The sequence below is a fragment of the Dryas octopetala genome, chromosome 7 (genome assembly GCF_963921425.1).
Source record: "Dryas octopetala chromosome 7, drDryOcto1.1, whole genome shotgun sequence".
NCBI lineage: Eukaryota > Viridiplantae > Streptophyta > Magnoliopsida > Rosales > Rosaceae > Dryas > Dryas octopetala.
In genome coordinates, this window is record NC_141372.1 from 4237979 (window position 1) to 4263056 (window position 25078).

General features: G+C 36.8%; 4 protein-coding genes and 1 pseudogene across 6 annotated transcripts; 4 read left to right on the plus strand and 1 right to left on the minus strand.

Annotated features, from left to right (window-relative positions):
• Nucleotides 1-690: 690 nt before the first annotated feature.
• On the plus strand, nucleotides 691-4430 carry LOC147278705 (uncharacterized). Its single transcript, XM_086252615.1, has 2 exons — nucleotides 691-3349; nucleotides 3838-4430. Exons 1-2 carry the CDS (start codon nucleotides 691-693, stop codon nucleotides 4209-4211), a joined length of 3033 nt encoding a protein of 1010 aa, XP_086108741.1. The 3' UTR covers nucleotides 4212-4430.
• A 1059-nt stretch (nucleotides 4431-5489) lies between these two features.
• Nucleotides 5490-8035, plus strand: LOC147278706 (putative cyclin-A3-1). Its single transcript, XM_086251248.1, has 9 exons — nucleotides 5490-5804; nucleotides 6089-6321; nucleotides 6427-6502; nucleotides 6591-6667; nucleotides 6782-6815; nucleotides 6913-7062; nucleotides 7138-7272; nucleotides 7366-7677; nucleotides 7796-8035. Exons 1-8 carry the CDS (start codon nucleotides 5490-5492, stop codon nucleotides 7426-7428), a joined length of 1083 nt encoding a protein of 360 aa, XP_086107374.1. The 3' UTR covers nucleotides 7429-7677; nucleotides 7796-8035.
• Nucleotides 8036-10583: 2548 nt separating this feature from the next.
• On the plus strand, nucleotides 10584-12654 carry LOC147278707 (putative cyclin-A3-1). The gene is made up of 8 exons (XM_086250597.1): nucleotides 10584-10912; nucleotides 11281-11513; nucleotides 11615-11690; nucleotides 11795-11871; nucleotides 12004-12037; nucleotides 12126-12275; nucleotides 12353-12487; nucleotides 12577-12654. The coding sequence occupies exons 1-8, from the start codon at nucleotides 10595-10597 to the stop codon at nucleotides 12646-12648; spliced, it is 1095 nt and encodes a 364-aa protein (XP_086106723.1). The 5' UTR covers nucleotides 10584-10594; the 3' UTR covers nucleotides 12649-12654.
• A 555-nt stretch (nucleotides 12655-13209) lies between these two features.
• On the minus strand, nucleotides 13210-18188 carry LOC147278708 (WD40 repeat-containing protein HOS15-like). 3 transcript variants are annotated; one of them, XM_086250455.1, is made up of 14 exons: nucleotides 17816-18188; nucleotides 17579-17712; nucleotides 17124-17472; nucleotides 16671-16765; nucleotides 16534-16580; nucleotides 16192-16342; nucleotides 16046-16109; nucleotides 15744-15902; nucleotides 15545-15666; nucleotides 14763-14837; nucleotides 14500-14553; nucleotides 14349-14422; nucleotides 14004-14078; nucleotides 13210-13559 (listed from the first exon to the last, which is right to left on the minus strand). In XM_086250455.1, exons 1-14 carry the CDS (start codon nucleotides 17874-17876, stop codon nucleotides 13340-13342), a joined length of 1680 nt encoding a protein of 559 aa, XP_086106581.1. In that variant the 5' UTR covers nucleotides 17877-18188; the 3' UTR covers nucleotides 13210-13339. The 3 variants fall into 3 exon arrangements, with proteins under 3 accessions (XP_086106581.1, XP_086106580.1, XP_086106582.1); XM_086250454.1 differs by having other exon boundaries at nucleotides 17579-17727; XM_086250456.1 differs by lacking the exon at nucleotides 17816-18188 and having other exon boundaries at nucleotides 17124-17480; nucleotides 17579-17710.
• Nucleotides 18189-21379: 3191 nt separating this feature from the next.
• Nucleotides 21380-22596, plus strand: LOC147278709 (cytochrome P450 81Q32 pseudogene; annotated as a pseudogene).
• The last annotated feature ends 2482 nt before the right edge of the window (nucleotides 22597-25078 follow it).

Consider the following 25078-nt stretch of genomic DNA (forward strand, 5'->3'; position numbering starts at 1 on the left):
TAATTAGTAATGAATTTTCCTTTAATCTTCTATGAACTCCCCAATTTTTTTGCAAAAGTTCTATAGTTTTAATTAGAAGAGATGTCGTGCCGTGATGGAAATATGATGAAAAGAAGAAAGAAAAAAAAAAAAAAAGTGCTAACCAGAGACCTGAACTTGACGATCAGCAGGACTGGACTTGTATGCTTGATCTATGGTCAGTCAAATTTGCTATTAGTGGCTTGACCATAGATTCTTTTCTTTGGAGCAACGCATGCATGACTGTTTCAAAGCTAAGAAATATGTTTTTCTTTGTTTTATTATTTATTATTATATTTTCTTTTCCCCTTCAAAGCTTGAATTTGCTTACAAATTTTGCCCTTTCTTTTCTTGTTGGAGACAAAGAGTATGAGATGGGTTAATGACTAAATGGTGTTGATATGCGAGGAGTAGATATTTTCTTAATTGTTTGGTCTTGATACTGACGGATGTGATTAATGGCGATGGCGATGGGACTATGGTGGATAGCAATGAAATCCCAGTTCACAATTCACAACAGTCAACATATAGAAAAATCAAAAATGAAAAATGCCAAATTGCCAAAAGCAAAAACCAAGTCCAACGTTGGCCAGAACCCCAAATTTGACTCATGTCGGGTTTATATATCATTATATTGCAGTTGAAGTGTTAAACCTTGTACAACCAAGAGAAATGGATTCCCACTTCAATCTCCTGCCTCAGTTTGCCATATTATTAGCTGTTCTCATATGCATGTTTCTGAGTGTAGAGTCGGCCATTCCAAGCATTGCCACAGACAAAGAGGCCTTGATCTCATTGAAGTCAGGGCTAAGTCTCTCACCATCTTTCTGGGACCATAATTCATCCCCCTGCAACTGGACTGGTGTCGTTTGCAGCAATAAACTTGGCCAGAGAGTTGTCGGTCTGAACCTTTCAGGCTTGGGATTCACAGGGTCCATAAGCCCCCACATTGGTAACCTTTCATTTCTTCACTCCCTTCAACTCCAAAACAACAAATTGACCGGAACCATTCCTACCCAAATTGTCAATCTTTTCCGCTTGGAGGCTATGAACGTGAGCTTCAACACAATAGAAGGTCCTCTGCCCTCAAACATGACCCAATTGGCTGCTCTCCAAGTCCTCGACTTGATGGCGAACAACATTACAGGAAGGCTTCCAGAAGAGCTTGGCCACTTGAAAAAGCTTCAGGTCTTGAATCTGGGAAGGAACAATATTTATGGTTCAATCCCACCTGCCATAAGCAACCTTTCATTGCTCACCAATTTGAATTTGGGTACAAATAGCCTCAGTGGGGTGATACCATCTGAATTGGGTCTCCTTCAAAAGCTTAAGGAACTTGATCTTTCTGGAAATCATCTCAATGGGACTATTGCCCCATCCATATACAACATATCATCCCTTGTTCTGTTCACTGTGGCTTCAAACCAACTGTGGGGTGAGATTCCCATTGACTTTGGTCACAAGCTACCAAATCTCTTATACTACCGGAATTGTTTCAACCAATTCACAGGGAAGATTCCATTTTCTCTGCACAATATCTCTGGGATTCGATCAATTCGAATGTCTAACAATTTTCTTGAAGGGACAGTTCCACCAGGCCTGGGAAATCTGCCATTCCTTGAAATGTACAACATTGGGTTCAATCAGATCGTTAGCCATGGCAGTGATGGTCTCAGTTTCATTACTTCTTTGACAAACAGCACCCGCCTTCAATATCTTGCCATCGATGGCAATCGTTTGGAGGGTGTGATTCCAGAATCCATAGGCAATCTCTCCAAGGTCATCTCAAAGTTGTACATGGGAGGGAATAGAATTTTCGGACACATACCCACCTCAATTGGTCATCTCAGAAGCTTGACTTTGCTGAATGTAAGCTACAATTCAATTTCTGGTGAGATCCCCACTGAAATAGGCCAACTGGAAGAACTACAAATGCTTGGCTTAGCAGGAAACAAAATGTCTGGTCACATTCCAAATTCCTTAGGTAATCTCCTGAAGTTGAACCACATTGATTTATCTGGGAATTACTTTGTTGGCCATATACCCCCTATTTTTGCTAACTTTCAGAAATTGCTGTCCATGGACATATCCAACAACTTGCTCAATGGAAGCATTTCTAGGGAAATTCTGAACCTCCCCAGTTTGAGCAAAATTCTGAATCTGTCTAACAACTTTCTAAGTGGGCCTTTGCCTGCAGAAATTGGGCTCCTAGAAAGGGTTGTCACTATAGACCTCTCTGACAATAACTTGTCTGAGTCTATTCCCAGCTCAATTCAAAAGTGTACAAGCTTAGAAAGATTGTTCATGGCCAGAAATACACTCTCAGGTCCTCTTCCCAATGCTCTAGGAGAAATGAGAGGCCTTGAGATTCTTGACCTCTCCTCAAACCAGCTCTCTGGCTCCATTCCTGATAAACTTCAGGAGCTAGTGGCCCTTCAGTACTTGAACCTCTCCTTTAATCACCTGGAAGGAGTAATTCCCAGTGGTGGAGTATTTAGAAATGCCTCAGTCTATCTTCAAGGAAATCCAAAGCTTTGCCTGCATTTGCCATGTGTGGTTAATAGGACTCGAGGTCATCCAAGTAAAGTACTGGTCACAGTTCTTGTCATTGCTACTGTCTTGGTAACATTAACATTATGTATTATAGCTCTCTGGTTGCTTTACTTTAGGAAAAGAAAAGGCTGCAAAGCGAAGATTACACAAACTTGTGACTTGCCACTAAAAGGGCAGCACCAAATGGTCTCGTATGAAGAGCTCCGTGGGGCAACGGAGATATTCAACCCGGAAAATTTGATTGGAAAGGGGAGCTTTGGGTCTGTATACAAAGGGTATCTGAGAGAAGGCATTGAAGTTGCAGTGAAGGTGCTTGATATAAAAAGGACTGGATCTTGGAAGAGTTTTTTTGCAGAGTGTGAGGCATTGAGGAGGGTGAGGCACCGGAATCTTGTTAAGCTGGTCACATCGTGCTCGAGCTTGGACTATAAGAACATGGAGTTTCTGGCTTTGGTTTATGAGTATATGAGTAATGGGAGCTTGGAAGATTGGATTAAGGGTAAGAGAAAGAATGCAGATGGAAATGGGTTGAAGATTGAGGAGAGGCTGAGTGTGGCCATTGATGTAGCTTGTGGATTGGAGTATCTGCACCATGATTGTGAAGTTCCAGTGGTGCACTGTGATTTAAAGCCCAGCAACATTCTCTTGGACAAAGAAATGACTGCAAAGGTTGGAGATTTTGGGCTGGCCAAGTTGCTGATAGAGAGAACTGCAGACACTCAACACTCTCTTAGTTCCACAAATGTCCTAAAGGGTTCCATAGGATACATACCCCCAGGTTTGAGTTAACTTAAAATTATTATAATTCTTACTTAGCTTTAATCATAATTGTTGAACACTAACCCTTTTATTAATCTTTATTGTTAGAGTTCTAAGAATATAATTCTGGAAGTGTTCGAGTTCTTCTCAAATAGTGCTCGAACTCTCTTTGAGTAATGTTCGACTTTATCAAGTAGTGCTCGTGGGAGATCCTCTTTGATCTAGAGTAGGGATTTGAACTTATAACCCCTCAAACATTTTGTAGAAAAATATCATTAGATAGAAGGGATTCGAGCATTAGTTGAAAGGAATATTTCTAATATTCTAAATTTTGACTAATGTTTTTAGAAAAACAAATTTTGTCTAATTTTCAAGTTCAAATGGGTAATTTCTTAATTTGAATGCTATGATATGCATTCCACTATTAGAAGTACCGTAAAGAGCTATCATTTTAATAGATGTGGTTGGTTTTAAATTTGTTGACTTTGAGAATGAACTATGATGCAGAGTATAATTTTGGACAAAAGCCATCGACAGCAGGAGATGCATACAGTTTCGGAGTGATGTTGTTGGAGCTCTTCACTGGGAAAAGCCCAACCCATGAAAGTTTCACAGGAGATGTAAACCTAATCAGATGGGTCCAGTCAGCCTTCCCCCACAAGTTGGTCCAAGTACTGGACCCTGAGCTGTTGGACCTCATGGACTATCAGCCCAATAAAGGCCCAAGTTTCATCCCAGAAGGACAACGTAATTGCCTCATCTCAATTATTGAGGTTGGGCTCTCTTGCACTCTTGACTCTCCTGATGGGCGCATTAGCTTTAGGGATGCCCTTCACAAACTTGAAATTGCAAGAAAGACCCTTTTGAAACAAAAGGATTAATTTTAACAATAATTGCAAGTTGATGTAATAATTAAATGTTAGTCATAATAATCACCAAAAAAATGTTGGTCATAATAATTGGTGTCACACGTATACGTTAGTATATCATTGGCCATAAATTATATTTTGTTTAGTGTTATCTTTGTAATGGTTGTGTAGATGTGTAGTCTGTATTCAAATGTGCAATCACATTGTATATATTCTTTGCAATGTATTGAATTATTTCCAAAAATTCAACTCAAATTATGATCATAAGCGTTGCATACATAACAATATTGACATATATAACTAATGGGATGAAACATGTTTGATATTGTCCATGTGTGAATTAAAGAAAACAAAAACAGTATTAAAAAGGAAAAATTAGAAGATAGTGAGTAAAAGATGACAAATGTAAGAGAATAGGATAAAAATGTATGTAAAATAATATATAAAATAAAAACTAAAAACTAAAAACAATTTCAATTTTCAAATGGTTAATTTTTCAAGTTTTTGTTCCAATAACCCTTCATTTAATTCTCGTATTTATAGTCTCTAATATTTCTCTATCCTTTCTCCCATATTTTTTTCTTTGATCTCTTTAACTGAAAAAAAAATGAAATATTAAGAAATGGGCTCTAAATTTGAATTTTAAGTAACTTAAGTTATGTTATTCACTTATTCTTAATAAATTTGATTTTGTTTTTTCCAATAACAGCATATTTTTAGTAATCAAAAGATAAAATGGTATTGGACCATTGGTTGAATTTAAACTATAAAAAGAATTATTATTTTATTTTATTTTCCAATAAAGATTGAAAACTTGCATGAAAGATAATGGGCGCTATTTGATATTTTAAAAGGTTTTTAAACTTTCACACAGCGGAATCCGAAGCCTGAGGCAAATAAATAAGACCGCGAAAGAGGTTTTGGTAAAAATTGTAGTACCAAATTTCAAAATTAAAAAACATTCTCTAAATTATCAAATCGACCCCAAGCAAGCGAACGACAAAACGCTCCGAAATAATAAAATTAATAAAAAACATAAAACGCTCCAAACTCCAAAACTGAAAACCAAATCTCACAATTAAACTCAAAAAGCGCGAAACACACAATTTTTGAAAGCCACCTGAACATGGCGCTCTCTTTTTCTCTCTCAAAACTTCAAACTCAAACTCTCACTACAAATCCCCATCTCAGCTCTCAGTCTCTCACCGCTAACTCTGAGTCTGCTCTCTCTCTCAAACAGTCAAACCCGAGCCACCACAGCGAGTGAAGACCGAAGCTCAACCAAGTGCAATGGCTTCTACCACTGTGGCGGAGCAACTGAACTGCGCACGCATCACGCGTGCGGCGGCGAAGAGGAGGGCGCTGGCGGCTTTGTCTGAGGAGCACCACGTGGCGACCAAGAAGCGCGCTGTGCTCGGAGATCTCACCAACTTGGCCAACGTCGTCGTTTCGGCGAACCCCACTTCTGGGTTTGTGCTGCCGCAGAAACAGAAATGTGAAACCAAGGCGGAGGGGAAGAAAGCTTTGGCGGCGCCTGCCACTGACGACCCGCAATTTTGTGGGCCTTATGCTTCTGACATTTATGCCTATCTCCGCAGTATGGAGGTAAAAAGATAGTCCCTTTACTTCTTTCTTTGATTTCTTGATTTGATAATCAGAATGGCGTTGGTCTATTTGATTCAATCTTGATTTTAATGGGTTCATTTTTTATAATGGAAATTGGGTATAAGATCCTGTAGCCTTTTGGTTTAATTTTGGTTCTGGGTATTTGGGGATTAGTTTGATAATGGGTGTTGACGTAATGGTTTTGTGGTTGATCTAAATTGGGGTTTTTATGTTTTGTCAATTGGGGATTTGGCTTAAAATGAATATGGATTGTTGTTGTTTAGGTGGATCCAAAGAGAAGGCCATTACCTGATTACATGGAGAAGATTCAGAAGGATGCTAATGCTAATATGAGAGGGGTCCTTGTGGATTGGTTGGTGGAAGTTGCTGAGGAGTATAAGCTCCTTCCAGACACCCTTTATCTCTCCGTTTCCTACATTGATAAGTATCTCTCCCTGAATCTGGTCAATAGGCAGAGGCTTCAGCTACTGGGAGTTGCTTCGATGTTCATTGCTGCGTAAGCTCACAAAACGTTGGATCTGTTTGTCAGTTTGCATGCCCTGTTTGTTGTCTGATTACTATGAGTATTAATCTTATGGTTTTGTATTTATTTAATTAACAGAAAGTATGAAGAGATTGATCCTCCAAATGTGGATGAGCTTTGCTACATAACAGATCATACATACAGCAAAGAAGAGGTATTTGATATGTTCTTTGGGTTTTAATTACTCAAGATTGATAAATGCACTTTATACTAATAGTTTCTTTTTTTTGTTGGTTTTGAAGGTGATCAAAATGGAGGCTGATATACTCAAATCTCTGAAATTTGAAATGGGCAGTCCTACTGTTCGGACCTTCTTAAGGTAAGGATGGTGCTGACAATCAAACAACCCTTTTTAGTTTTGGTTACTATAGTTACTTGCCAGGTTTAGACCACCTTGACTGATTGTTCTTGTTCTGTCATGTTGTTTTGGCAGAAAATTCACTGATGTTGCTCAAGAGAATTACAAAGTAAGTTTCCCACTCTCTCTTGCTCACAAACACATGTGGATTTTCTAAGTTGATAGTTTCTGATATTGACTGCTTGACTGTTTTGTGCTGTCTACAGATCCCCAACTTGCAGTTGGAGTTCTTGGTTTACTACCTTGCAGAACTAAGTTTGTTGGATTACAAACTTGTGAAATTCCTGCCTTCTTTGGTAGCTGCATCAGTTGTCTTTCTGGCAAGATTTATGACTAGAGCAAAAATCCAACCATGGGTAAGAGTTTGATAACTTACTTAATTAAGCTCATCTCCATGTATGCAAGCAATTACTAAATCGTATGCATTACAGAGTTTAGCACTGCAACAATATACTGAATACAAAGCAGCTGATTTGATAGAATGTGTTCTGACCATACATGACTTGTACTTGGGTAGAAGAGGAGGAACTTTGAATGTGGTACGAGAGAAATACAGGCAACATAAGGTATTTTTATCAAATGTCTGTTTTGACTGTTTCTCAATTCCAAATTTGTGTATTGAACATCATTCAAATGAAGTCTTTTTCCCTTTGATCCAGTTCAAATGTGTGGCAACCATTCCTTGTCCTCCAGAGCTACCAGTATCTTTATTTGAAGTTTGAGATTATGGAAGATGGCATTTATACTTGGGTGTGTTTTGAATGAATAAGAATGATCCCTGTGGCAAGGGCTTGTCCAATATGATAGGAAGATCTGGCTACAGGTTGTATTGAGTAAGCTCAACCAATTGGAGGGTCACTGTGAAGGCTGGTAATGTGGCCAATTGCTGTTGGGTGAGGAAGTGGTATCAACTCCAATTTGCTTGGGGACCATCTTGAAGGTTTCCACACTTTCACTAAACATTCCTGCAGGTTAGCACCAGATGAACTTTCTCTACTTTGGACTTCTTATGAGCTGAATCTATACTGTTATCATTCAACATTTACAATTTAACTAATACATATCAACATTGAATACTTTGTGATGCAGCGTATGGTCTAGCTGTGAAACAAATGAACTGACCCACAAGATTGTACTTAAGCAGTAGGATGCTGTCAACTCCCAGCCAATGTGGTGTGACAGTGGGTGCATGGGATCTGATTGTGGTGCACCAACAGATCAAAATTACCGGATCACCTTAACTGCTAGGTTGATTTGTTGCCCTTGCCAGACTGAAACAGCTAGTGGCACCCTTGTCAGGCCTTCTCTTATTGATAAAACCAATTATCTCCCAAGAACAATAATGCTCATCACTTATGGTTTCAATTGGATTCAAGTGACTGATATGTAGTGTTTTTCTGAACAAAATAGAAGATAGATAGTATTCGTAGGTATAGGTGTGTGCATGTAATAAGCTCACATGAAGTGTGCTGATGCAAATTTTGCAAGTTTGTATGCTTTGCTGGTTAAGCCTGGTATATACAGTGGAATTTAGAATAGAAAATTATATATTCTTACATTCTCCACTGTCCAATGCCCCTTTTCCCCATCTTATTGCCTTTTATTTACACATTTAGCTTCTGTTATGCTCAATATTTGCCTATTTGGTTTGTGTGAAATTGTGCTATTCCACTTAAAGTAAGTCCAATACAACTATCATTTTGTTTGTTTGGATGAACAACTACAGAACAAGGGTGAAATTGGGTATAAAGTTTATAGCAAGATTTGGAATTAAAACCCTAATTTGATAGATACAAGACATTGTAAATTTGTAACAACAAATTTTTTGCAAATTGGAAACTAATGCTTTCTTATTATTTGAATGGTTGAAATATATTGAACATTTCACGTTCAACAATAAAGATAGTCTTTTTTTTAGAAAATAATAGTACTAAATTAGTAAGGACATTAGAATGAGTTTGTAGAAAGAAGAAAGTTAAAAATAAGAAACTAATTGAGAGTTGGTTAAAGGGTAAGATGAAATTGATGAGAAACAAACTTAGAGGAAATTTTCTAGGCAGCCAAACAGGTTTGATCGCATGGCTTGGATACCATGATGATAAAGAGACTTGCTTAATGAATCAGAATATTACAACTTTTGGTATTTATATGAAGATTACTATAACTAATAAACCCTGGTTTAGCTGAAACTAAACTAATACAGCTGTAGTTTGTTATTTCAGTCTAACAGCTTTTAGGTGAGTTGGCAATCCTTGTGACTCTTCTTCACACCTATCATCTTACGACACGTGGCATGGATTGTGCTTGGTAGTTTTATTTTGCATTTAATATTTTGGTCGGAGTCTTCCATTTCAAGTGTTTGGATACAATTTCCCATAAAGTGTTCAAATGCACATTATGCAATATGCTCTATATCATTATTAATTGGGATTAATATTATTTTGCTCATCAGATTATTACACTTGTATATTATTTGGTATTCAAATTTTTAATTTGAAAAATTAAGAATTATGACTTTTTTAATTTACCAATTGAGGTTATTTCATCAATTTACACATTTTCTATTCAAATTTAGCTGAAAATGAAGGACAGAAAAATAGTGCATGAGGGAAAAATGGTAAGATCTAAATAGAAGAGACCATTTTCTCCTAAAAAAAGATTTCACGTGATTGACACATGGTGCTATGCAAACAAAAATTTGGATGAAAAATGTGTAAATTGATAGAATAATCTCAATTGACAAAATTTAAAAAGTTAGAGTCTTTAATTTTTTAAATTATAAGTCTGGTGACCAAATTGATATAAGTGTAATAGTTTAAGGAGCAAAATGACATTAATCCCTTATTAATACTCCAAGAATTATGTTAAAATAAATATATAATTGTCTAACAATTATAGGAGTGTTAATGTTTTTTTTTTTTTTTTTGCCACTATGGGTACTTTAAGTACAAACTCAAAATGATAAAGAAATTTAATCCACAGTCCAGCCGACTAAAAAATTAAGTAGAAATTCATACTGTCTACCAAGCACTCGACAATTCCTACCGAGTGCTCGTTAAGTGCTCGACAATTATAGGTGGTTCTTATTAAGCACTCGGTGGTTGCATATGCAACTTGCATCTGCGACCGCTTCCTTGCATTTGTATTTAAAACATGCATTTACAACAAAAAATATGTCATCTACAACATAAAAAATTGTATCTATAACCTAAAAATATGCACATGCATCTGCCCAGCTCCTGGTAAGCTATCTAGCGCTCGGTGTTTTTACAATTTAAATAGCTACTATCACACAGTAACAGTGATTGTCACTGTCTGACAGTGGCAATTTCAGAGCGCACAATGACATTTTACCGAGTGTTTGGTGGGTTGTACCTAATGCTCGGTGATGGGCCGAGCGCTTAACTGATTAAAGTGAATTGGGCAGTCACCGTGTTTTTGCAGATGGGTCAGACAATCATTGTATTTTTTTTGTTTTGGACTTGAAAAAAAAAACCCCTAAAATGTATATTATGAAGTTTATCTGTCTCTTTAGTTAAAAAAAGTTGATAAAGATTAAAAAAAAAAAAAAAAAAGTGTGACGTGAGAAAAGATGCACGGTGAATCTTTTAGCAAACATATTATAATTTGCGAAATTCTGGGACCAAAAAAAATTAAATTTATAATTTTCAAAATTCAACGAATTCCCATTACCTCCAAAATTCAACTTATTCGAGCAGGCGAAACCAAATGGACCCCCAAAACGTTAAAAACCGAAACCCAATAGCGCCAAAATGAGTTTTTAAAATGGCGCTCTCAATCACTCACTACAAAAGTGTCTCGCCTCCAACTCCAATAGCATCTCTCTAACCCAAACCTTCAGATTCACAGAGCCAGTACAGCAGGGCCATGGCGGAGAAGGAGAACTGCGTGCGCGTCACGCGGTCAATGAAGAGAAGGGCCGAAGCTACCTTGGGTCAGGAGCAAACGCCTACCAAGAAACGCGTAGTGTTGGGAGAGCTCAAAATCATCCAAAACGCTGTCGTTCCGGCGAATAACGGTGACGGAGTTGAGCCGCAGAGGCAGAGATGCGGAACCAAAGCCAAGGCGAAGACAGCACTGCCCGTGACGCTGACGGCGGCACAGGACATTGATGCGACGTCGGATGATCCCCAAATATGTGGGCCTTATGTCCGAGACATTTATGACTATCTTCACAAGCTGGAGGTAAGGACTTGTGAAATTGCATGTACCATTTCTGATATTGGATTTCATTGGAGAAATGGGAGATGGGTATTGTTGATTTTAGATTTTAATTTACTAGTGGGTTCTGGGTTACCTTCAAAATTGAATTGAGGATACAAAGTGAAGCTCATTAGCCAATATTAAGCTTTATTTGGGAGTTTTTCTTGTCTATACGTTTTGATTTGGTTTGAATTGGAATTTTGGGTTTATTTTTTTACATAATGGGTATTGGTATTTGATAATGGTTGTTGACGTTGGGTCCTGGTTATTAGTCAAATTAGTAACATATATTATTGGAATATGGGTTTTGAGCAATTGGGGTAATGATGGTGACGGGTTTTTATATTCAGGTGGATCCAAATAGAAGACCTTTACCTGATTACTTGGTAAAGGTTCAGAAGGATATCACTGCGAATATGAGAGGAATCTTAGTAGACTGGTTGGTGGAAGTTGCAGAGGAATATAAGCTCCTCTCAGACACTCTTTACCTCACTGTTCTGTATATTGATAGATTCTTGTCCTCGAAATCTCTCAATCGGAAAATGCTTCAGTTACTGGGTGTTTCTTCAATGCTCATTGCCTCGTAAGTCCACAAATCAATGGAACTATTTTGAGAATTTTTATGTGAATTTTTTCAATTAATATAGATCCACTTAGAAATCTTCTTGTTAATGTGGTAAATAGAAAGTACGAAGAGATCAGCCCTCCACATGTGGAAGAATTTTGTTACATAACAGATAATACATACACCAAGGACGAGGTGATTTCGTGTTCCTTTTTTCTCATCTTAGATTAATTTTTTCCATATCTCCGTGGGTTTTATAGTTGTAGCACTTTAGACTAATACTTGTGTTGATTGAAAAGGTGTTGCAAATGGAGGCTGATATACTCAAGGCCTTGAAGTTTGAGTTGGGCAATCCTACAATAAAGACAATTCTAAGGTAAGGAGTTAGGGAAATGCTTACATACTATTATTTCCTTCTTGGGTATTCTCGGTCATATGTACTTTTGATGCTTGAGTTTGATAACACATTGGACTGATTAGTGTTACTTATTCTCATTTTGGTTTGCAGGAGATTCACTAGAGTAGCTCAAGAGAGCTACAAAGTAAGCTACTCTCTCTCTCTCTCAGTTGTGAATATGCTAAGGATGGAAGATATTTGACAAGCTAATTAATTGCTTGTGCTTTCTACAGGCTCCTAATCTGCAGTTAGAATTTTTGGGCTACTACCTTGCAGAATTAAGTTTGTTAGATTACAGCTGTGTCAAATGTTTGCCTTCTTTGGTGGCTGCATCTGCTATATTTCTTGCAAGATTTATGATCCGGCCAAAGAGTCACCCTTGGGTAAGAACTTGTTCCAGACTTTATAACATTAATTAACAAGTATTGAAGACAAATATTGAGTTATTTGATTTTTGCAGACTTTGTCCCTGCAACAATATTCTGGATATAAACCATCTGATTTGAAGGAATGCGTTCTTATTATACACGACTTGTACTTGGGTAGAAGAGGAGGATCATTGCAGTCTATAAGAGAGAAGTACAAAAAACATAAGGTATTTTAGGTTAATTGTTTATATACTGAGTTTGGTTATAATTCCCACACCATAGGGTATGATATGAATTGTATTGTTTTTGGAAACAGTTCAAATGCGTGGCAACCATGCCTTCCCCTCCGGAGGTGCAAGCTTACTATTTTGAAGATCTTAGAGAATGACAGAACACTTGGAAATTTTGGAAAGAGAACTATGATGCCTGAAAGGGCTGGAAAGTGATTAGTTCAAGCACAAGATCAGGTTTTAGCTGCAAGATGAATGTGGGAGGGCTTCACTGAACTGCATTGTTTGTCAAGATCTGCTCTGGTTCCACTCATGCTAACGGCTGTGATCTTTGCTTGGATATATTTTCTAGGGTTTCAAAGGTGTTGCTACCATAGTCGCACTAATTGTGTTTGAATTTATTTATTTGTCACTTGGTAGATTTGTTAATTTTGGGCCAGAAGGTGTTTGAGTAGGTTGATAGAAAGCATTGTGAGTGCACTAGCTGTTAATCGTTGAGGATTTTGAATAGTTGTGAAAGGCTATGTATATCTCCTGTTTTCAGATGGGGAAATCATGTTTATAAATCAATCATCGTTTCTCATCTCTATTTATTTTTTTCTTATTTTATTTCCCTTACCTAATCCAACACAAGTTTACAGTCAAAATGCAGAATTGTCAGAACTGGACTTGGCCTAAACTAATTGGTTTAGAGATTTATGATAACGTGGAACCTAACATGTCAAAAGACTTGAGGCAAATCGAATTTCACAATCATAACATAATATAAAAAAGGTCCTTCATTCTCATGTTTAAAGAAGAATGGGAAGCTAGAGCAACTATAAAATTGAACAGAAAAGATAAAAAGTTCTACATTCGGAAATCTACGACACATACTATGTTGTTTGCAAAACAAGCAGCGACCTTATCACCTTCCTTGTCCCAACAAACTTCAAATATCCCACCGTTTCCTGTGTACGTTTTTACAATTTTGCCTTCCTTCACAGACCATATGTGCATGCATTTATCCATAGATCCACTGGCTAAGTACTCACCATCAGGGCTGAATGCAACAGAGTATACCGGATCCCTAGGATTTGCAAAATAAACTCTTGTCAGTAGATCACAAATAACAACTACCATTACATCATCATCTTCAAGCAAACAAATAAGTTTCATTTGGTAGACAAGTAACCATAAGCCTCCAGGCCATGCTTAAATATCAAAAGAAATTATAACAGAGCTCTAGTGTGTGTTGGTGTCAATTCATTTCGACATGTGCAAATGCACATAGGTGGCTAGGCTCATAATGTAGTGGAGTAGAATGCTATGGCATGGTTGATTGCAGTCATTTTGTTTGCCAGGTTTGATACAGGTCAAGAATGATAGAAGCCATATCATATGATTAGGTCCACCATCAGCCAGGCGCACTCTTTGTTCTTTGTAGAATGTAATTTGTACCTCATAGATCTCATAAAGATTTTTTTTTTTTAGAAAAACGTGATGCAAAACATCAAAATTCTTAAATAATTACCTGTGGCCATTGAAGCTGTAGAGAAGTTTCCCTAGTTCCACATCCCATAGTTTAACAGTTGAGTCAAAAGAAGCGCTGGTCCAAAGAAAATTTATAGGAACATAAGGAATGCATAAATGAGGAAACAGTAATCACTGGCCTATTGGCCTAATTGTGAGGGCGCTCTCTGACTTAATGTATTGCAGTACCCTTTAAGGCAATGACAGAACAAACACATATAGAAAATAGAGCAAGTAATGTTCACCACCCGAAATCATGTAATATGGGTGTGGATTAAACCAACAAGAGGGTAAATACTTTACTTTGGCCCCATTTCCATACATATCAGAAGAACCAGCTCATTACCTTGCTAGCACTAACTGTTGATTGGGATTATTTGTGCCTGGTCCTGTAGGACTCCACCGGATGGTATAAATCTCCTACAAAGTCATGCATCACTCAAATTACAAACTGGGAGTTAGATACAGACCAACTCACAAATGGAACAAACAAGTACCTTAACATGTTCCCTCAAATCATGCAAATACTTGTCCTGCTTCATACTCCATATCTGTGTCAAAACAACTCAATTTTGCAATCCCATTCAAGAGAAGCATGAAATGAACTGATATTAAAGTGATATTCATAGGGTATCAAAGTATGTGGGACAAGGAGCCCATGATAAGGAAGTAGAAGTACAATATACATTGGAAAGTTGAAATGAAAAGCACAAATGCCTAACTGTTACACCAAAAGAGCAAATAATAAATTAAATTTCACCTTTGCAGTATAATCATCGGAGCAAGAAGCCAACAATGAACCAGTTGGATCCCACTTAATAGCATTAACTTCACCCTGAAACATAAAAATTTTGGAAAAGTTGAAAAAAATCATGCAGCATCATTAATCTCCTGATTAGATTCACCAACTCACGAGTTGTTTTTCTTTAAGCATTTTACTGGATATAATCTATACTATGAGAGCAGCAAAGTGTGCAAGATGTCTATTGTCAGTTCAGAACTCAGAAATCGATACCCAGTATAATGAATTTTAGCCAGACCTTGATAGAAAGTGTAAAGAGATTATAAATTATACTGTGGATAATGCTGGGCATAAGAACCAAAACTACACTTCAAAATCCAAATTTTTATTAATTTCTTCAATTTATTTGGCCAGGCAAGATCCAAACCCAAGACCTAACCCAACTCTACCCCATCCTTTACAACCTGGTCCAAAGGACAAGGGGCATGCAACTAGAAATTTGGGGAAGCATTGAGAATACACATATTAGATAAGGCAATCATATGTAGTTCTCAACACTCTCTGGCAGCCACCACCAAGGCACATTGATTGATGTCCCTTCAAAAATTTATTACACAGTTTCCCAAATTGGCAGATTAAATGAATCATGTCTCATAAAGCATTCACTTATAATATCCTGAACCAGAGAATGAACAAAATCGGAATTCTAAATAGTCTTTGTATAATTATAACTAATCATGTTTTTTTCTAATTAAATAAGCAGACAACAGAAGATTGGTTTGTTGAATTCTAGAACAAACCTGATGCCCTGAGAAAGTTTTGATTGGTTGGTTCTCTCCAACTTTGCAAACATGTATCAAATTATCAGTGGAGCATGTTGCAAAAGAAACATTGTTTCGCCAATCAACATCCAGAGTTGGAGCTGAAAAATAATTTTGGCTTGCTCAACATATTGCAGAAGTTAAAATTGGCCAAGACAAACTCAAAACAATGCAGTACCTGAATGAAATTCAAATTGTTGTTTCCATTCGCCACTCTTTATGTCCCACACAATTGCAGTTTTATCCACACTGCCACTCAGAAGATAATCTCCTTTCTTGTTCCATTTTAGAGAAAAGATTGGACCTTTATGTTTGATTAATGTAGTCCTCAATTCCCCTATAAAACAATCCCACCAGTAATTAAAAAAAAAAACTAAAAAAGAACCTAGGGCTAAACCCATGCTACTTAAAACCTGTTGACATTACTAGTACCTAGACTTTAATTGCAAGCGTGTTAGGGAGGTTATCATGACAACTCACCATCGCTACTCCATATTCTTGCTTGTCCATCATAAGAACCTGTTGCAAGCAATGTCCCATCACCCTACAAAATGGTGAATGCTTTAGCAAAAACATATTGACAGAGATGCCAGAGTTTTCAACTACACAGTGTGATAAAAACTCACATTCCAATCGAGTGTTGTCACATCCTTGCTTTTCTCATTGGTTCTACCTTTGAAATGCTTTAACACCGCAACATTTGCAGGTCCATTTTGCATGCTAGATCCACAACTCCCATCTGCAATAGTCCAAATTCGGGCTGTTGAATCTCCAGACCTAGACAAGGAAGTTCAGATATAAACTGTGTAAACTAAGCAGATCTTCCATGTTTCCGCCACTATCTATTATCTTACAAAGCAATATCTCAATTCCAGCGACTTTGTGAGATATTGATGCAGTCAGGATGAAAGACGATATAAACCACCAGATGCTAATCTCTGCCCAGGGATGAAAGACAATATACTCACCCAGATGCAAGAAGTGAACCTGATGGACTCCATGCGCAGGCAAAAACCTGTCAGGAATGGAATAACAAGTTAATGCAATTATACTTGACAAAGTTAAAAATGGGAGACACATGTACAATGCAGGGATACTTGCAAACCTCTGAGGTATGGCCTTCTAGAATTGTTACGTCACGGCTAGGAATTTCACACGGCAAGGATGTAGAGCTTGGGGTGACATCCATTGGTTCCAGCCCTATTTGACATATTTACAGACAATTAGGAAACTAACATATGTGATACTAATTGCATGGAAAATGTGTAGTGAAATTCTTGGATTGAACATTTGAACCGTAAAGTTAAGAGTCGAGGCTCATGGCATGCGAATATGATTGTATTACCGAAGCTGCTACAAGTAAAACAATCACAACCAGGATCTTGTATGCGACATATTATATATATATATATATATATGTAAATACTAAATGATGTTGTTTGGTAACAAATGGTAAGCTTGCAAGCCCTATGTAAAAGATAGAGTTATACCTATGCATGAAGCAGAGGCAAGATAACATTTTTTAGGCAGAGATGGAAACAAGGAAAGTGTAAATTACCTCCAGAAGTTACATTTTCTTCAGGTTCTTCAGGTTCCAACTTTTCCATCTCATTGTCATCTTGGTGCGCCTTTTCCTTATCTTTATCAATTTCTGGTTCCATATCCTTCTCCGACTTGTCGTCTTGAACCTGCTCCTCTTCTTGTTTTTCCTTGTCCTTCCTCTCCTCCTCTACTTCTCTTGCATTTTCCTTTTCACTTTCCTGCTTCTTGCACTCATTTTTCTCGTTGTTCGCGGCGTACATCCTATCCTTCTTTTCCCTGACGATTTTCTGCAACTGACTGGCGTCTTTTGTGATAAGATCCACGGGTTGCAGAAACGAAAAGTCATCGTCCATGTCCGCATCACTCTGGAAACCTAACACAGACACGAATCAGCAGAGCCCAAAGTTCAAAATTCAAAGCGTGTATTAATTAATTAATTAATTAAGAAATTGAACATGCTATGCTGCTTACACTGCCGTTCAAGTCTGCCTCCAGCTCAAGATATTGAAGCCCTTTCTGTAGAAACGTAACAAGTGCACCTGGTGGAACAAGATTGCCATCAATCGTGCTCTTGTTAATCCCCGCCTCGTATCCAAAAGCATAAGCTGAATGTGTAAATCCTGAAGAAATTAAGCAACTAATTAGCAGTTAATTGTTCCTTTTAAGAACAATTTGTAGCCAAAGCACTAATTGCAAGCATGAGCGGACCTGATTCGTGGAGGTATCGGAAAACTATGTAGTTCAGTTCGGTGGAGGTGAGAGAGATCATCGTCGTCGGAGTTGAAACCCTAGGGTTCAGGTGTCTACTATGGCGGAGCTAACAGACTAAAACCACCGCCTTCTGAGAGAGACGTCGGCGGTTGGGCCCATTTGAAAGGTGTGACGTTTTTAACTGTAATTAAAAAATTGGAGCGTATCTGGCGCGGTTGGGTTCTTGTTAGTTTTGTTATAGTTGAGTGGCGGCAGCCGGCAGGTGATTTAATTTGGGTTGGAACTTGGTGGCGATACCCACTTTTCGACCCGAATTACTTCTGAGTATATTTTTCAGATTGGGCTAAATCTGAGTAACGATTAATTTCAACCTCTCCCAAACTTTTAAACAAAGGAAGCTCATCACAGCTATATGGGCTGAGCACGGGATACTAGTACTTGGTTTTAGCTATTGGCCCAAACATCCGCTTTTCCATTTTTTTTTTTTTTTTTTTTTTTTTTTACGTAATCATCGATTGTTGACATAACATGACTACAATTTTCTCTTACTGATCATTAGTGTAGTGAAATTTCTGTACCCAATAAAATAGGCAATTATTGTGCGATCTCAAATTTGTATCATAATTTTATATCTTAAATGTTGTGTTGGTACTTTATTAATTTATACATAGTCTACCTAAATAATTATTAATTTTATAATAAGTAAAACATTGATACGTGTATTTGAGATCTAAATTAGAATATAAATTTAGAATCTCTACCATTATTGTTATTTAACACAAATACTTTGTTTCTTCTACCCAAATAACAAAAGGTTTGTTTTATTTAAAATTACTTTTTTTTTTTTTTTGTAATTGGGGGTTATTACATTATGATATTGAGTTGAATGCTTTAATTCTTTTATAATATCCAAACATGTAATACACAGTATCAGGTTTTAACGACTAAATGTACTCCTCGTAATTGTTTACCTAATTAATTTAAGTAACATTGCTTATGATGGGAGGTGTTAAGTAAAGGACACTGTGTGGGTATTCAATTTTGAGTACCACTATATATTTATTATTAATTGCATTAACTTATGATAAGGTTCACTGTTAGAGAGAAAATGTGAATCTATGTGATTAATGATAAATATAAAATTGGTAGTTAAAGATGAATACCCAAATATTTTTCTTGAGTAAATATCCAATGCAACAACTACTTATAATTAGATTGCAAATTTGCAGTGCAAAATTATTGCCAAACCTTCATAGATTTCCGGATCATATTCGCTTTCTCATCTTTCAACGTCAAGAACCGAACATATTAATCACTTGGCTCCAAGTCGTCCAGCCCAGAATTTCAGGACGTACGCTTTTCTTGCATGGTTCATATACATTATGGAAAAAAGAGAAACGAACCACCAGTCACGGTGGCGCATACGACAATGATCAAAAGGTCACTCTGCAGCTTGGATATTCAATAAGTGGATGCCATTTCTTTAAAGATCATTGGCTCATTTATTTAAGAAAAAAAAAGTTAAAAAGTTAAAAAAGAAAAAAACATTGGGAAAGGCTCATGCTCACGCTCTGCTCACGCATGATTTGACCACTGAAATCGTCTACTTTAAGCAAACATTTAATGTGTGGTCTCGTCCTTAATTAAAAAGATTTGGATTATTGTATTATTCCCATTTTTGTATCCCAACCTTTTGCATGAAGAAGGAAAAGACCTGAGAAGCGTATGATTTGATTTTCACTCTTTTTTAGGTGTTAAAAACTTAAAAGCAACACATTTTTTGATTTTTCTCAGCCTATACATTTAGTAGCTGTAGAGGAACAGGCTGAACAGCACTGACTCTCTTCCAAAGCCGACAAGCACAACCCAGACAAAGAAAAAAGCACATGAGCCAAGATGTGTATACTATGGCTATGCCCCATATATTATTGCCTTTGGACTGGAGTGGAATGACTCCTTCTCCTTGTGTACTTTAGGGGACTGAAAGCCAGAGAGGAAAAAGCAAAATATGAAAGAGAGTTCTCGTGAAGCACAAAGAATATTATATAAAAGCAAATTAAGAAAAATGTTCTGATATTCTCGTGTGAAGTGTCCCTTGTTTGCAGGGTGTACTCAATGGCACCACATCCCCTTTTTCATAGCTTCCCCCACAGTCCTGCCAAGCCAAACAAAGCCATATAGCTTTTTGATTTCCACCCAATATATGCGTAGTCCCTTTCTAATTACACCCACTCCTACTTCTCCTTCATAGAGCTAGCTTTAACTGTTCTCAACCTCAAACCCATATATCCAACAAACTAATATGCAGTACTACGTTGTGCAAGTGGGGTTGTTGCAGAAGCTAATGGTGGTCTTGGTGTTTCTCTCCATGCTAGTCTCCGGCAACAAAGAAGAGACAATGGCAGTAGGTGTGGACAACCAGTTGCAGTACCCATCAGTACCAAATATGCAAGCCAAGCAATTACAAGTAGAGAAGCAGAAACGGCAGCGTTTGAAGCACTCATTTGACGCCTTCTTTTCCAGCAAGAGGAAAGTTCCAAACGCTTCAGACCCTCTCCATAATCGTTGAAGCTCAAATCATGCTGTGGATCGATCATATGATTAAACTTCTGTAGGCTTGGTTTTTGCATTTTGTCTACAATTAATGTTTTGGGGTTGTGGGTACTATTAATTTCCACCGTCAATTGCATCAAGCTTTCGCTTTAGATGGTTCTTTGAATCTATGTTGTAGTTTCTATACCAAAATTAATATGTAAATTGAATATGTTAATTAGTCCAAAAAAAAAAACTCTGTCTAAATCTGAAATGAATTGTCTTCGATCTAGTCTTCTGCTTCTGAAATTTTGTATGTTACAGAACTCTCAATGCTTCTTTTGTCTGATTTTTGTTTTTCTTTGTGCACAAAAAGTTGTACAACAAGCTTTATATAGTTTTTTTAATTATCACTTACATCTTGCCATGTGGCCCATGTCAACCAAGAAAACATACAACGTCATAAAAAAAGAAGCTTTCTCAATTTTCAATTCTCTACAATGGATTACTTAACCATTCTAGTCTCTAGAGAATTGAAAATTGAGAAAGCTTCTTTTTTTCTTTTCAATATATATGTTCAGTATTAGCTTCTATGTTCTCAATTTTCATGTATAAGATAGCACCTAGACAAGCCAGAGTGAATTAGGACCTCAGACTTTGAGATTCCAAATACAAAACTAGCATATTTCCATGCCTTCTACTCTCACCATTCAAATCATGAATTGGGCTTCTTTTAGTATCATCTTGTAAATTGCCATGCTAGTTAGTCAGGTGTAGAGCATAGCTAGTCAATGGATCACTCAATGCTAAACACAAACCGTTTGTGACAAACGGGACATGATACTTGCATTTTTGGGCTTAGCATTGGAGCTCACCGAATACGACCCAAATGGGTAACTCTTCAATTAATTTGTTGGACATTTCCTCTACGTAATTGCTCGTTGTTTCTACAGACTGGGCCTATTTCTTTAAGGTCTCAGATAAGGGGGGTCCAAGTACATGTTCGCCCTTTTGATGTGCAATATCACGATGAGGATGGCCCCAATTTTTATTTTTTGTTGGTCCTTTTTAATTTGGTCTTACAAGTTCAAGTCCAAGTTCATCGAGATTTCTTTCAATGTCATGACGATGATGGTTGTGGGGAAGCGGTACTACGGCGAAGACGCCGGAGATGTTGATGAGGCTAAGAATTTCCGGGAGGTTTTCAGGGACGCGGTGGACTTATCCGGAGCGACAAATTTGGGGGACTTTTTGCCCTTCTTGCAGTGGATGGATATTACGGGGATGGAGAAGAAGATGGTGAGCTTGATGGGGAAGATGGACGGCTTTTTGCAGAGTAAGGTAGATGAGCGTCGTCAAATTTTGTTGTCGATGAATTGTGAATCTAATGGAAAGGAGGAGGCCAACAAGTTATTGATTCATAACTTGTTGTTGATGCAAGAAACAGAGCCCAACTTGTACACCGACGAAATAATCAAGGGAATCATTCTGGTAATTAACTCATAAGTCATAAATCCTGCACTTTATAGGTTCATTAATTCGTGATTTGGATATTTCTTGACCATTGACGAATTGTAGAAACCAAAATAAAATAAGCATAAGCAATCTCTGCTATTTACGAATTGTAGGCGTTGCTGGTTGCTGGGACAGACACTTCATCAACAACCCTGGAATGGGCAATGTCGCTGTTGCTAAACCATCCAGATGCAATGGAGCAAGTGAGAGCTGAGATGGAAACCAAGGTGGGACAAGAGCGTTTGCTGGAAGAGCAAGACTTGCCAAAGCTGAGTTACTTGCAAAATGTGATCAATGAGACACTCCGGTTGTACCCACCTATTCCACTTCTAGGGGTTCGGGAAGCCTCCGAGGATTGTGTGGTTGGGGGGTTTGATGTGCCTCGTGGGACAATGTTGGTGATCAATGCATGGGCCATTCATAAGGACCCTCAGCTGTGGGAGGACCCTACAATATTTAGACCGGAAAGGTTTGAAGGATAGAGTAGTGAAGGTGGTGAAGGGTATAGGCTGATTCCATTTGGGGCTGGACGGCGAGGGTGTCCGGGGACTGGGCTAGCCAATCGGTTGATTGGTTTGACTCTTGGAACTTTGATTCAATCATTTGAGTGGGACAGGATTAGTGAAGAGATGGTGGACATGAGTGAAGGTTTGGGCCTTACCATGCCTAGGGTCAAGCCCTTGGAGGCTATGTGTAAACTCCTCCCATTCATGCAAGCTTCAATGTTGTAGAAACCAAAAGCTAAATACTAACTACAGATGCCCTACTTTGCATTCTATGTAGACTACAGAGAACGATTTTGCTCATTGCTTTTAATTGTAAGGAAAAACTTAGGGAATCCTCATATAATGAATCATTTTAATCATTACTTCCTTTTGCCACGTAATGTTGAGCAAAAAATTGATTATCATTCTTAAGCCTTGATAGTGTTTCGAGTGTAACGCGACCATGTGGTAACTACGATGGACTGCTCACTTACATAATGCATATTGCACAGTAAGACCATGTGCATTGGTTAGGTATAAACAATAGCTAAAGCTAAAATTTAGTTAAAAGTCACAAAAATCCTCTACATTGGTTAGTATTTAACCAAGTTAAAATAGTTTAGCTAAAAATTTAGCTATTGCAAGCTCAAAAGTTAAGAAAAGGCTAGACCTATTGTGCACAGGAGCTGTCAGTAAAAAGAGAGAAAACGATGTGGTGGCGCACGCTGATTGGAAGAACTCTCTATGGCTGGGTCCCATCTGTCAACATGTGACCTGCTTTTCACTTTGGACAGTTTGAAATTGTGACATGCACATGTGAACAAGCTGGCTGGGCCCATTTGTTTTTTTTTTTTTTTGGGTTAATCAGTGTATTAAAATATGTATTATGTATTTCTTTTAAATAATATGTATTATGTATTCCGTTATTATATATTTCTTTTAAATATATATTAAAATAATAATATTTAAATATATTCAATATTATACTCATATTAAAAATCTCATTAAAATAATTACAATGGTATAATTATTAAATTATATTAATTAATACATTTTAATTTATAAGAGTATATATAAATGCACTTTAAGTGAGTTTTGGCTATAGCATTTATCAATATATAAGTTTGTAGTTTTAGCTAAAAGCTATAGGTATAGCTAAAACCAATGCACATGCATGTACATTGCAAAAGGCAAGATGCAAGACTAAATGCAAAATTTAGCTTTTACTTTTAACCAAATGCACAAATTTATACATTGCTAGAGGTGAAAGACAAAAACCCACATATTTAATTTATAGGTCCATTGACTTTAGATACCAAATTATAATATTTTTTCATTTCAACTACTAAAACATTTATGTCATTTCACTTTAAGTACTAAATTTCAGTTTAGGTACCAACTTTAAAAAATATGGTTATATCGAACTGTGACTGTCTAACAGTCATAACTTTTTTATTGATTTATTGTTTTTTCAATATTTGCAAGGCTTAAACTTTAATATTTAGTCTTTGGGTTATAGGACTTTATCCCTCAAACCTAAATTAAAAGTATGAAACCCTTAAAAATTTTGATTTTTTATAAATTTTAAATAGTCACAACTGTGACTGTTCGACAATTACAACTGTAACTGTTCGACAGTCACAACTATATAACAAACTGATTTGTGACCTAATCCAAAATGTTTTACTCTAGGTTAGTACCTAAACTAAAAAAAATTAGTGTCTTACTGCTTTATTAAAAAACAATTAATATTTAGTATTTAATCCTAATTTTCTATTAATTTATTAAGTGTATTCATATATACTCTTATAAATTAATATAGTTTAATAATTATACCATTGTAATTATTTTAAGAGAGACTTAGAGTCCAGTCCATTTTATGAGTCTTTCTTAGACTAAGATCAGTAGTGATTTAAGATTTTTAATTAAGTCCTTTTATTTTTATTTTTTAACGGCTTTATGTTAAGTTTTAACTCCGAGATTTTGGGCTCCTCTAAGGGTGTGGAGAGGTTTTTGTAGAGGCTGCATGTTAGGTTTTAACTCCAAGATTTTTGGCTTCTTTTCAATAATATATTATGTATTTCCTTTTCAATAATAATATTTTTGGCCCCTTAGAGTTAAAACATAATATGGCAGCCTCTACAACGCCCTCTCCACACCCTAAGAGGGGAAATACCCTTCAAATCGGAAAATGACTTTATTATGAATTAAAAAAATTTTCTTATAAATTTTAAAATATCTCCGGTATTCATCTAAAAACTGTTTTTATAAATAACATAAGCCTAATTATCTCTTATTTTAATAAGATATTTACTTGATATTTAAATATTATTATTGAAAAGGAAATACATAATATATTATTGAATATATTTAATTATATTTAACATGCCATTGGCTATGGCAATTTAGTGGCAGCTGGGAAAAAAGTGTAACCATTGGATATATCAAGAACGCATTGGTAGCTTGGCTAGCAACGGTCACAATTTTTTTTTCTTCTCTCTGATTGGGCCTCCACATGGAATTCACTACCTAGCATAGCTGTTTTTTCTATCTTGTGGGCTCCACTTATCTTGGCTTTGCAAATGGCAATAAAAAAATTTTAGGATAAATTTAGTCTAAAATCTTGCCATGACAAAAAATAATTTTGTATTTGGCCTAATTATATAGAGATTTTTTTAATTTTTGAGCTAAATCTTGCCTTTAGACAAGCATTTAGCACGGCCATACC

Bases quoted from the DNA above. Each gene is read 5' to 3' on its own strand.
- LOC147278706 (XM_086251248.1), top strand. From the start codon at position 5,490: ATGGCTTCTACCACTGTGGCGGAGCAACTGAACTGCGCACGCATCACG. The intron at 6,668-6,781 runs GTAAGGATGGTG...TTGTTTTGGCAG, and splicing joins ACTGTTCGGACCTTCTTAAG to AAAATTCACTGATGTTGCTC. The intron at 6,816-6,912 runs GTAAGTTTCCCA...TGCTGTCTACAG, and splicing joins TTGCTCAAGAGAATTACAAA to ATCCCCAACTTGCAGTTGGA.
- LOC147278708 (XM_086250454.1), bottom strand. From the start codon at position 17,876: ATGATCTCTCTCACCTCCACCGAACTGAACTACATAGTTTTCCGATAC. The intron at 14,554-14,762 runs GTGAAATTTAAT...GTTTTGACACAG, and splicing joins CCGATGATTATACTGCAAAG to ATATGGAGTATGAAGCAGGA. The intron at 13,560-14,003 runs GTAATTATTTAA...TGCAAATCCTAG, and splicing joins TACAGCTTCAATGGCCACAG to GGATCCGGTATACTCTGTTG.
- LOC147278705 (XM_086252615.1), top strand. From the start codon at position 691: ATGGATTCCCACTTCAATCTCCTGCCTCAGTTTGCCATATTATTAGCT. The intron at 3,350-3,837 runs GTTTGAGTTAAC...ACTATGATGCAG, and splicing joins CATAGGATACATACCCCCAG to AGTATAATTTTGGACAAAAG.
- LOC147278707 (XM_086250597.1), top strand. From the start codon at position 10,595: ATGGCGGAGAAGGAGAACTGCGTGCGCGTCACGCGGTCAATGAAGAGA. The intron at 12,038-12,125 runs GTAAGCTACTCT...TGCTTTCTACAG, and splicing joins TAGCTCAAGAGAGCTACAAA to GCTCCTAATCTGCAGTTAGA. The intron at 12,488-12,576 runs GTATTTTAGGTT...TTTTGGAAACAG, and splicing joins AGAAGTACAAAAAACATAAG to TTCAAATGCGTGGCAACCAT.